This window comes from Thalassophryne amazonica, chromosome 16 (assembly GCF_902500255.1).
Source record: "Thalassophryne amazonica chromosome 16, fThaAma1.1, whole genome shotgun sequence".
Taxonomy (NCBI): Eukaryota; Metazoa; Chordata; class Actinopteri; order Batrachoidiformes; family Batrachoididae; genus Thalassophryne; species Thalassophryne amazonica.
Genome location: NC_047118.1, coordinates 37,707,551 through 37,720,358, shown reverse-complemented (window position 1 = coordinate 37,720,358; position 12,808 = coordinate 37,707,551). Strand labels below are relative to the sequence as shown.

At 42.1% G+C, this 12,808-nt stretch overlaps 1 protein-coding gene and 1 long non-coding RNA gene across 18 annotated transcripts in view; one reads left to right on the top strand and one right to left on the bottom strand.

Moving 5' to 3' along the window:
• The first annotated feature begins 933 nt into the window (after window positions 1–933).
• Window positions 934–1,767, top strand: LOC117527261. The gene is made up of 2 exons (XR_004565481.1): window positions 934–1,282; window positions 1,379–1,767. It is a non-coding gene; the product is annotated as an uncharacterized LOC117527261 (long non-coding RNA).
• Window positions 1,768–5,108: 3,341 nt separating this feature from the next.
• nfixb (nuclear factor I/Xb) overlaps window positions 5,109–12,808 on the bottom strand; it is a 333,084-nt gene continuing 325,384 nt past the window's right edge. For all 17 annotated transcript variants that reach the window (XM_034189498.1, XM_034189500.1, XM_034189503.1 and 14 more), the window contains 2 exons: window positions 10,765–10,856; window positions 5,109–8,749 (listed from right to left, as the gene is read on the bottom strand). In XM_034189498.1, the coding sequence (XP_034045389.1) occupies window positions 8,735–8,749; window positions 10,765–10,856 (107 nt within the window). In that variant the 3' untranslated portion in view covers window positions 5,109–8,734. The remainder of the gene's footprint in view (window positions 8,750–10,764; window positions 10,857–12,808) is intronic.

Genomic DNA, 12,808 nt, shown 5'->3' with positions numbered 1-12,808 from the left:
TGCCATTTACTAAGGAGTGGCTACTGTCTGGCCACTCTACCATACAGGCCTGATTGGTGGATTGCTGCAGAGATGGTTATCCTTCTGGAAGGTTCTCTCTCCACAGAGAAATGCTGAAGCTCTGACAGAGTGACCATCAGGTTTTTGGTCACCTCCTTGACTAAGATCCTTCTCCCCCGATCGCTCAGTTTAGACGGGTGGCCAGCTCTAGGAAGAGTCCTGGTGGATCTGAACTTCTTCCATTTACAGATGATGGAGGCCACTGTGCTCATTGGGACCTTCAAAGCAGCAGAAATGTTTCTGTACCCTTCACCAGATTTGTGCCTCAAGATAATCCTGTCTCAAGGTCTACAGACAATTCCTTTGACTTCATGCTTGGTTTCTGTTCTGACATGTACTGTCAGCTGTTGGACCTTGTGTGTCTTTACACATCATGTCCAATCAACTGAATTAGACTCCAGTTAAGCTGTGAAAACATCAAGGATGATCAGTGGAAACAGACTCCACCTGAGCTCAATTTGGAGCTTCAAGGCAATGGCTGTGAATACTTAGCAGAGGTGATGGCCTAGTGGTTAAGCATTGGGCTTGAGACCAGAGGATCCTCGGTTCAAATCCCAGCCTGACCGAAAAATCACTAAAGGCACTTGGTTAAGATCCTTAATCCCCTAGTTGCTCCTGATGTAGTGAGCACCTTGTATGGCAGCACCCTCACATCGGGGTGAATGTGAGGCATTATTTGTAAAGCACTTTGAGTATCTGATGCAGATGGAAAAGTGCCATATAAATGCAGTACATTTACCGTTTATGTGATTTCTTGGTTTAAGAAATTTGCAAAAATCTTAAAAAAAAAAAAAAACATTTTTCACATTGTCGTGTAGAATTTTGAGGAAAAAATTAATTGAATCCATTTTGGAATAAGGCTGTAACAAAATGTGGAAGAAGTGAAGTGCTGTGAATACTTTCTGGATGCACTGTATCACATCTGGATTTGAGGGCCAGATGTTAGGCAGGGTCAAGTGTGAGAAAGCTGAGGCAATAATCAAAGATTCTGGAGACATGATACAGTCAAGAACATCCTTTTATTCAATCAAGTAAAGGTGCTGCTCTTTTCAAACTGTTTTTTTTTTAATAGTATTATTATGGAAAAGAAACTGTAATTAACACATGCATTTCACCATGGGCTCTGGGAGGTGCGTGTGAGGGCGGGTTGCTGTTCTGAGGGGAGGACAGGCACTCTTTAGGCGTGTGGTTGGGATAGAAGGCAGTGGAGAAGCCTTCGGGGGTTCTGTCTACATGTCACTAAAACACGGCCCCGCATCCTACAAGCGTGTTAAAAACAATCGAAAAGCAAAACAAACTGCGGACCTCCTGAGAACAGGGAGCGAAGGCTGCAGAAACACTGAGGGCTGGACTTCCTCAAACACATCACACTTTGCTCTGATATGGCTTCAGTACGGCGGCCCCTCATAATACTGTTGCTGGCTTTATTTCTTTAATTTAGAAAAATTAAAAGTTGCATATATTTGTTTATTTCCTCTCCAGGAATTAAATACAAAAAATTAGATAATCTGCTGGTGGAATTTACAGGCGCTTTGTCACCTATATCTAAATAACGGGCTGCGCATCTTTTGGAACCACATCACTTTGGTCAACACATTTATGGTGTAGATGTTATGAAGCAAAGTTAGTCATGATTGCATGAAAAATTTTTAGCCTCCCTGCTCTGGAAACAGTCCGTCATAAGGTGCGTTGTCAGTTAACCCTTTTTAAAATAACTGGTCTCATTCAACCACTACACAAGGTGCATAATTTAAAGTTAGCGTGTGTAGGATTTAGTGTCATCTAGTAGTGAGGTTGCAAACTGCAATGTGTAGTCATTGGTCATGATTGTGTTTCCCTTCAGCTTATGCTCCTTTGCCTTCTCTTGTTTGAAGCCGTATGTATGATCGTCCATTTAACAAAAGTAAAGGTTCTTGAACTTATTAGCCTGCGCTTGCAATAAGTAGACAGTGTATGGGGGGAGCCATCAATGATTCCGCTTTTTCTTCAGTCTTCCTCCTGCTCTGTAAAATGCAAAAATTGCAGAGTATGACTATCCCTTTTGGGGGTACTGTATCAATACCATGGTGCAAAATGGCAGCCTCCTTGAGGGGGCCCACTCCCATGTTGATATGAAGGGCTCGTTCTATGCTTCTGAAAACACAGCGGTTCACTCTTGCAGATAATGATACACTAATGAACAGATGGAACGCTGTTATGAACACTATATACAGTGGTGGGCACACTTCCGATAATCCGATAACAGATAATTATTGAAGATAATGTCAGTATCGGATTATCTTTTTAGATAACTTTAAAAACCATTATCGGACCAATTATCTTCCGATTAATTTTTGTCCGATAACTTTTAAACCGATAAACAAAGCTGAACAGCGACAAGCATTTTTAAAATTAGTTCAGCACCCACCTGTTAAAAGTTTTGTAACAGACACATAGTTATAACCTTTGCAAACAGAAGAGAACTGCTTGTATAAAAAGCATCTCAATCCTCTGCAAACAAAGGAAAAACAGCCCCAAAAGGAAAAAGAAAAAAAAAATCCTTTAACACCATACCGATATGCTGGCAATATGACCTAAGTCATCCAGAGGCATATATTTTTAACTTATGGTTCAAAGTTTAACCAAACTAATTTTGGACAAGTTATTTAAAATTAGTCATGTCTGAAGTTTCATAAAGCAAAAATATCAGATATATGTTTTAGTTTTAAAGTAATGTGCTAATTTTTAAGGTTTTGTGAGCACATGCTCTGCCCCGCAGTGCATTTTGGGTAGGATGATGTAATCTCAGTACGTCACGACAGGACAAATGCATTTCAGACACTGTGTTCAGGCTCCACGGACAACAGCATTAAACTCTAGTGCCTAAAACTCTCTTGAATATATTCTCTGCGTTTATAGACGTTGATTTTTTTAATTGCGATTGTTAAATTCCACGCATTTTAAATGTGAGCAGACAGGGATTATCTAGAATTTGTTTTGAAGGCCTCTACTGCCATCTAGCATCTACTGGCCAGTAGTGTTCATGGCAGTGTCTGGGAACCAGTAGATGGCAGTGTTCTATTTATTTTGACCCCGGTTATGTCAGATGATTGTCAAATCAACTTTTTTGCTTTGGAAATGGCTTTTTTTTTTTTTTTTTTTTTTTTTTACAAATGAAGTTTAAAAACAAAACTGCAAAAAAAACAAACAAACAAAAAAAAACATTATTACAAGACAGCTCTGCAGTGTTTGCACAGGCACAGTGCGAACGGTTGGATGCTGCTTGTAGCTTTCAGCAGCAGGATAACCTCACGACGGCCGACCACAATAATATATCAAACAGGTTTGATTCTCATTCGACCATACGATTGGCGATCAGGAGGTGGTCGTCAGATGTTGACCGCAGCTTGATACTCCATGAACACTACACGATGCAGGACGCACGATTAACCTGAAACTTGGTCCAAAAAATTCCTGCATGAAAAATCATCTCGCACACTGTAAAGCACGTTTTACAACATCAAATGAATGTTGTAAAGAGAGAATGTGGAGAGAATGTGCGCAAACATGCGCACATTCTCTCCACATGCAAAAAATTTTGCAATGACACTTCCAGGGCTCCATAAAAATGACTGTTTTTACAAATAAAAAAATGGAATATTTTACAAAAGCACATTTAAACACCAACACATGACAGACGTCACATTAACGTGTTGGTTTACATAATGAATGACTGAACCAATCAGTGTTTAGCAGAGGCACGTTTACCCAGAATCCTTTGCGATCTGTCTCTTTGTTACAAAACGTCAGAATTAGTGCATTATTCAACATTAAAAGATATATATTTTAACTTTGTACAAATGACAGAATTGACATTAATGTAGTTATTCTATCGGTATTAATGTTATTTATAAATCAACACCATAACTCAATATGACTTTATTTTTCATGACCGGAGCTTTGTTGTTGATAGAGAGCTGGCTTTACGGCTGCTCTCAGGGTGCCTCTATGTTGGGAGGGCTGTAATAAACAAGAGCTTCCAGCAGGGGCCGCATGCTGAAAGAAAAAAGTGTGGTCTCATTGTTTGGGTCTCGGGGTGCCTCTGTGCTCGGAGTGCTGTAGTAAACAAGAGCTTCCAGCAGGGGCAGACTGTTAAAAGAAAAAAGTGTGGTCTTATTGTTTGGGTCTGTTGTTATTTTCAATATTATTAGAAGCTATTAAATTTGTTTTACTAGTAGCTGTAAATGTGCCAGAGATAATATTGGAATTTATCTTATCGGTTATCTGTAACTTCCGATACATTTTTGGGTGGTTTATTGGTTTATCTTGATCGAAGATAACTTTGCAGTTATCCGATTATCTGTTATCGAAGTAAATTTTTTGGTTATCTGTGCCCACCACTGACTATATACCATAAATGCCCCTAAATCCTACACACTGTAGCTTTAACGTCTCAAAACCTAAAATACACAGTAACAATGAAAAATTTTAAAAAGAAAATCCAAATTTAATTATCTAAAAAGTATACAAGAAACAAAGATTACAAAGAAAACTGGCCAATGGGCTGCCTCCCTCGCCCCCCAGTCCAAATCAAAGACCTTGTGAGTGATGTTGTCCCTCCAACACAGTGACCGCCCCCACCCCCCCTCCCGACCTCAGCTCCGCCCACAGCCCAGCGGTGTAACTTGTTCACTTACATTAGCTGTCGAATGGAGAAGCTGAAAAGGAAAAAAAGGGTATGGTAATACAATGTGAAGCGTACAGACAAGAATAACGTGAGCTAACTGCATTCTGCTCAAAAAAAGCGTATTCTTTTGTTTAAAAACCCCACCATTCAGAGAAAAGAGGGAAGGAGGAGGTTACGCGGCTACAAACTACTCCAGTGTCCAAGAGAGACAGAAGACGAGATACAGAGGAAGAGAAGCAAGACACTTTTTTTTTTAGTTTTTCTTAGTTATTCAACAATAAAAGAGGAACTAAATCACACCAATTTCTTTTAGTACTATGTATACTGCTTTAAAAAGCTTGAAGAAGAGAAAGAAGTGGATACAGAAGAATGAAGGAGGGGATTTTTTTCTTTTGAGATGGCGCTCAGGAATACAAGATGGAATCTGTGAACAAAAGGCACTTTTTAGGGACAACCTTTAAAGATGCTCTGAGTCTAGAAACACTACGTCACCAAACAAATATGTAGAATCATTTACAGCGGGAGGGAGGGGGAGGGGTTTCACTTATTGGAATTGATGACAACACCACTTGGGGGTCAGAGGTCAACAATTCCTTCTCGCTGTTTTTGAGACATTTACAAAAAGTAATAAAGTTCATTTTTCCCCCCCTGTCTCACCATTATTTAAAAATTTTAATCCATACATGTGCACCTCCCACACTGGGGAAGATCTATCTATGTCCCACATGTGCACGCGTGTTGGTGAGAAGATCTGGATTTAGCGCTGTGGTGTTAAAGGTTGGGGGCGAAAAATGCCTTTTGTCACGACCTTTTCACACAAGAACCCCTCCCCCGTTGGTAAATACAAAACAAAAAGAGAAATAGAATAATGCATGTTTTCCTAAAAATTTGCTTTGATAACACTTAATTTTGTTTATTATTTATGTATAATAGAGTCAGAATGAATTTAATTCTGTAGAAAGCACCAGTTTTCATAATGATATATATATTGTGTTGCAAAAATTGTTCCTTCAGCCCTCCCACATTTTGAGAACAATTAGAAATTAAGTGTTCCTTAAAAACATTAAAAAAGCAATAAAGGAAAAGAACAAAACAAAACAATTTTTCCCAAACATAGAAAGACTGGGATTTCTTTTTTTTTTTTCTTTTTTTTTTTTTTTTTTTTTTTAGAGTCCCGGGGCACGCGGACTTTGAAAACAAAAACAAACTTGGAGGGTTTTCCCTCATTTTCTTTCAACACCCTCAAACAATCTCTAACAGACAAACAATTCCTCTACCAAGGCATTGCACATGGCTCAATCAACATACATCATTTAGTTCAATTAACAATACTTCCCATCAAAACAAGAAAGAAAAAGCAAAACCTAATCTTTTTTTTTTTGTTTTTTTTGTAGTTGTTACTGTTGTGTCTGTATGTGTGTGTGTGTGTGTGTGTGTTTATACCGTTGCATTCACCATGGGTTTGTGTTTCATTTTGCAGGCTGGTACTTCAGCTCAAATCAGTGGTTTGGAGATGTGATGTTCGCCGCGCGTCAAAAAATAACTAGACTGCCACAGAGCTTATCTTGCAAATTAAACAAACAAAAGAAAGAAAAGCGAGTATATATATCTATAAATATATATGCGTTTTATATATAAAGATGCTGCAATTATCTAGTGAGCTGTCGGCTTTTTCCTCCCGTCCTCTCCTGACATAATTTTTTTTCCACTATAGCTTATATATGTGAGAAAAAAGAACCTGAATTCATGTTCGACAAATTGCATAATGGGAATACAGAGGCACTTCCATAGATTAGAAAAGAAATGACTGTAGGCGTCGTATGGTCGGACCGAGTGTGCAGAGCTGATGAGATGTCGCCGGGCGTTTCCCTGCAGTCAACAACATGGCCAGGCAGTCCAGTTATTTTGTGAGGATAGGTGGGTACTTGGATTTACTTGACATTTTAATAATCTCAATTTGTGAGGGATACCGCTGCGGACGGTATGAAATCATTTTATATATATTATATATATATAAAAAGAAGAGGCCTCAGATTGTCTAGATTTAAGACTTCCCTTTGATTGGCGTTGGGCGCTTGGGTGTGTGTGTGTGCGCGGTTTATGAAGTGGTGATTTGTGCTCTACGTGCGTGCCCGTCCCGGTAACACGTCCGCTGATATTTATAGGTAGTGAGCTGCTTATGATCTAATTTGTTAAAAAAAAAAAAAGTTCAAACAAAACTAAAAAGTCTCACACGGTTGGCTGCCATGATTGTTTAGTGCAATTTTGATCATCAAGGGCTTGTCGATTCAGATACTCAAAATATCTTTATTTTTGTCCCATCCCCCTGCCCCCCAAAAAGAGTGGGGGTTGCCACAGCAACTGATATCCTATTTCTGTGCACCAAAAAAGGGGGAGGGGCAGGATGGTTTTCTCGTTAGCCTTAGAGGCCATCGCTCTCCTAAACAGACGGATATGTCACATATTCATTTTGCTCCGCAGTGTGGCTCCTTCTGCTCTTGGAGCAGCGGCCGTCTGGGAGTGTAAACAACAAGGTAAACGTCAGGGAGACACAATGTCCCATCTGCAGCAACCTTCCCTCCTCGCTTCACTACGAGTACACACTTATCAGCACCAGCCACTGTACCTGGGTAAAAAACTTTTTTTTTTAATTAAATTTTTTTTGTTATATTTTTTTCTATGTATGGATCACCAGATGGCACCCAGTACTATGCTCGTAGAAAATACATTTTTTTAATGCTCTGATTGTCAAACCCTGCTTATTTTTCTGGCACTGAGAGGGTTTATGTTTGTTTTTTCCTAGTTGTTTTTTGTAAATCCAGGTCAGCCAACCACCCTGTCTGTACTGCTTCCACGTCCCACTGCGATTCTTGATAAGGTGCTGACATTTCAAATACAAAACAATTATAAAATAGTACAAAGCCAAAAGAATAAATTCAAATAAGAGAACGCACAAGAGAAAACAAAATCATTCTTCTACATTACAAGAGGGCAAAGAAGGGGAACGAGAGCCGATTCTGTCGGGGGGGGGGGGGGGCAAAAAAATAAAATCACGATCAACGGACCAAATGACATTTTCAGCATGAGAAGTACGCGACAGAGAGAGAGCGTTTGGTGCTGTTATGGCAAATGCTAAATGCTGACAGCACACCACCAGGATTTATCACGTTCGTAACGAGCTGATGTCACTCTGTGTGCGGGGAGATGTGCGGGAACCAAATGACGGATTGAGGATGCATGGACGCGTCGTCGTTTAAATGCCTAACAGGCATGCGCCTGGTTTACCTCCTGATGCCTTGAGTAAATAACACGTACTGTAAGATTAGTGCAATCCTCAATCTTTTGGCATGACATTCTCTCTCTCTCTGTAATCAGGAGAAAGGAGCTTTACAGATTCAACAATCACTCAGAGGAAACGATTGATCAGTTTGCTTTGACGTGATCGCCATATTGTCTGTGTGACGTCACGGTGGTGTGGACTACAGCTTTCATTGGGGTCATTGTGGGCTTTTGCATTTTAAATGTTTTATATTTGTGTTGTGTGTGCGTGTGTGTGTGCGCGCGCAAACGTAGAAACACCGTTGATTTTCACAGTCAATTATTATACAATCCATCCCTGCAAAATAGCAGTTTTTTCTTTTTTCCATCCTCAGGTTCCTCTTGTGTTGTTGCTAAGTTGTGGTGGCTTCAGGAGAGACGTCTGTTGTTTGTCCTCATAAACTTCTCGATCCTGCCATCCTCTTGTCCATCCAATCTGTCTGTTATTTTTCAATCTGTCCCTCTTTCCATAAAAATGGTTTGCTTCCCTCCGACTGGATAAATGAGTCCAGAGTTCCTCTAAAAGCGTCAGGCTGCTGAATTTTCCTGCTTGCGCTGGTTGAATGTTTAGATGAGACATACTGGAAACAGGCGATCGGTGGGTCGGTTGGTGAACAATTATCCTGTGGGTTGTTTAGGGTCCCGATCGCACAGAAAGAATTCTAGTTGCTAGTTTGCGCACACATCTTGTCAGAGGAACCAAGACTGAAACAGAAGAGAAAGAGTTGTCGAAGGGTGAAATTACATGAATGTAATAACAGTAAGATATGTTCAAGTGTGCAGAGTGAATAACAAAAATGCAGATATTCCTTAAAATATAATGCAATATCTCCACAATAATTTGAGGGCTGTTTTTTTTTTTGCCAAATCTCATAATGTGGCTTGTTTCACAACTGATGCACCAAATTACCCAGTGTTGACTTTTGGCTGGAAGATGTTTTCTTCAGTGTGTCAGCAGTCTGCCACTGTTGTGCAGACCAACAGTCATCTGGGCTACCAGCCCGACCATTACCATCAATTCTGTCCGCTTCTGCCGTGAAGTACATTCTGTCCTGAATTTGGCCAAGTGGTCAACAGATACAAATGGCCAAGCAGCAGCAGCAGGGGGATAGCAGTCTGGCGCTCCGTGTCACTTGCTCCGTCTCCGCATTTGGTTTGTCCCGCTCAGCATGAGCAGGGAGCAGAAATGGGTCACCAGCGTTGTCGTTGGCTGCCCCGCTTGGCCTGCAGGATCTGGTGCAGTGGATGAACGTGCCAACATTCTGGAAGTCAAGCCTTGGAAACTGCTCTGAGCCTTTAGGGAGGCAGCCTTTTGTTGGGTTTGACTCTAACAGGTTGTATGAATACCCTCCTTCTGCGTCCTGCCCTTCTCAGCCACCCTTGCTCCCCTGGGCACCATCCCAGCAGGCACTGGGCATTGTAACTTGTCCCTTCATAGTTACTCTCTCGTTCTCTTATAAACACACACAATCCATCTATCTCCTGTGAACTCCCACTAAATCCTTGGCAGCAGACATTGACCACCCTCTTTTCTTTCCTGCCCCCCACCCCACTCCACCCCAAAGCAACCCCTTCTCAAGTTCAAGATCAACTGGCTATGACATCATGTCTGGTTGCCTGGGGTAACCAGACGACTGGGACGTGACTTGTCTCAGGGCTGAAACTGTCTCTGTCTTCCCGTCTTTCTCTGCCCCGTCACAATCTTTACCTCCCTTGTACACTGGTTGCTACATCTCCCATTTGCCACCAGAGGGCACACAGAGTCCACTGAACCAAAGAGGTTCTCCAACAAGGACTTTGTCCAGTAATTTGTAATTTTATAGTGGATCAAAGTGGGCCTTAAGGTGTCATTGTGAGTGGGGGAAGCCAAGCATCTAAGCAACACTGCACCTGATTTAAGGAGAAACTGGTGGGGGGGGGGGGGGGGGGAAACGCATCACGTTAAGCAAATTGGAGGATGTTAGTAGGAAAGAAGGAATTGGGAACGAAATATTAAAAATGAGTGTAAAGTGGTAGACAACGGCTGGGGAGAGAGAGAGAGAGAGGAGGGAGGATAAGGAGTGAGGCAGAACGCGTGGAGGGGCAGAAACAGGAAAAGGGAGGAAAGTTTGAGCGCTGAGGGCAAACAAGGGAGGGATTAGCAGAGGAGTTTCAGATGGTTTCCATGTGTGGAGAAGCAGAGCTGAGCTGGCTCCGGGAGGGTGTGGTTGGACACTAATAAGAAAAGTGCTGGTGGTAATCGAGGAGGCATACAAATAAGGCACAAAATGGCAAAAAGAATGAACGAAAGGGTGAGAGAAATAAAGTGTGAGGCAGCAGTAGAAAATTAACAGAAGATATACAGAAAACAGAAGGAATTAGTAAAACAAAATGGAATAAGAGCTGTAGGAAGAGCGAGGGAAACGGCAGCGAGGGAAAGGGTCTGCTGTCTGCAACGGTAGACTCCATATGGGCCACACCAGCACATATGGTAAACCACGCACAGTGAGTTTAACAAGGACACACAAACGCACACATTCAAAGAGCACTGTGGAACGGTGAAAGAGCCAGAGGAAGCCCAGCGGCAGGTATCAGGGAGTCGGAGAACACGGAATGTTTTGGCATACGTCCAAACTTGCTAATAGATTTCGACCAGTAATCACTATCAAAAACAGACAAGTTTCCTCGACACACACCAGCTCACTTTCACAGTCTCACAGCGGAACAGAAAACAGTCTTACCTGTGTCTGCTGCGGGATATTCAGAAAGTTGTTGTCCCGTGATCCGATGCCGACAAACCTGTTGGCAGCTGTGGCGCCTGGCGTGGAGTATGCTATGAGAACAGAAGAAGACAACAGACAGACGTTACAGACGGGACTGTGGCTACATCCAATCAATCAAAGCAGCTTACTATACATTAGGCAAAAAGCAGTTCATCACAATCCGCAGGGTATCCAAATACTCAGGACACATTTAGTAGTAGTCAAACAGCACCTGGATCATTTACGACGTCCCTATTTTGCTAATGGACTGCACTACACTATACCATGAGGCAGCTGAAGCATGGCAACCAAAGAAGAACAATTACTTGGGAAAATTCAAAGAAGATGGGGGACATACATAAAAATGGTGGCAGCATCCAAGGAGCTGTGTGGCATTGTACATGGAACAAATATTCACCAGGAACTGTTTAAAAAGGCCTGCTGTTGCAAAATAAAAATTTTTGCAGCAGACATGGGTATGCACATGTATCACCTGTAAACATTCGGGACACAGGACAGGGAAGATAACTGCGATGTAGTACATCCAAACTGTGTTCCTGCTTCTCACTCATTTATAGTACATCCAGAAAGTATTCACAGTGCTGCACCTTTCCACAGTTTTGTATGTGACAGTCTTGTTCCAAAATGGATTAATTTTTTTTCACCCCATCAAAATTCAACACACAATACCCCATAATAACAATGCGAAAAAATGTGTTTTTTTTATTTTTGGAAATGTATTAAAATTAAAAACTAAGAAATCACGTGTATATAAGTTTTCACAGCCTTTGCCACAAAGCTCAAAACTGAGCTCAGATGCATCCTGTTTCCACTGATCATCCTTGAGATGTTTCTACAGCTTCATGGTAGTCCACCTGGGGTAAATTCAGTTGACTGGACATGATTTAGAAAGGCACACACCTATCTATATATAATGTCCCACATCTGACAGTGGATGTCAGAGCACAAACCAAGCATGAAGCCATAGGAATTGTCTGTAGACCTCAGAGATAGGATTGCCTCGAGGCACAAATCTGGGTAAGGGTACAGAAACATTTCTGCTGCTTTGAAGGTTCCAATCAGCACAGTGGCCTCCATCATCTGAACATGGGAGAGGTTCGGCCAGGACTCTTCCTAGAGCTGGCCACCCATCTAAACTGAGTGACTGGAGGAGAAGGACCTTAGTCAGGGAGGTGACCAATATGGTCACTCTGTCAGAGCTCCAGCATTCCTCTGTGGAAAGAGGAGAACTTTCCAGAAAGACAGCCATCTCTGCAGCAATCAACCAATCAGGCCTGTATGGTAGAGTGGCCAAACAGAAACCACTCCTTAGTAAAAGGCATATGGCCGCCCACCTGAAGTTTGCCAAAAGGCACATGAAGGACTCTGACCACAAGAAACAAAATCCTCTGGTCTGATGAGACAAAAAGGCACCTGTAGGACGAAATTGGCACCTGAAGGACTCTCAGACCATGAGAAACCAAATTTCTCTGAACTCTTGAGAATGCCAGGCATCATGTTTGGAGGAAACCGGGCACCGCTCATCACCTAGAGAATACCATCCCTACAGTGAAGCATGGTGGTGGCAGCATCATGCTGTGAGGATGTTTTTCAGTGGCAGGAACTGGGAGACTAGTCAGGAATTTGAGGGAAAGATGAATGCAACAATGTACCGAGACATCCTGGATGAAAACCTGCTCCAGAGCACTCTTGACCTCAGACTGGGGGTCTGAGGTCATCTTTCAGCAGGACAATGACCCTAAGCACACAGCCAAGATATCAAAGGAGTGGCTTCAAGGACAACTCTGAATGTCCTTCAGTGGCCCAGCCAGAGCCCAGACCTGAATCTGATTGAACATCTCTGGAAAGATCTGAAAATGGCTGTGCACCGACACTCCCTATCCAACCTGATGGAGCTTGAGAGATGCTGCAAAAAAGAATGGGCAAAACTGCCCAAAGATGTGTGCACCAAACTTGTGCCATCATATTCAAGAAGACTTGAGGCTGTAATTGCTGCCAAAGT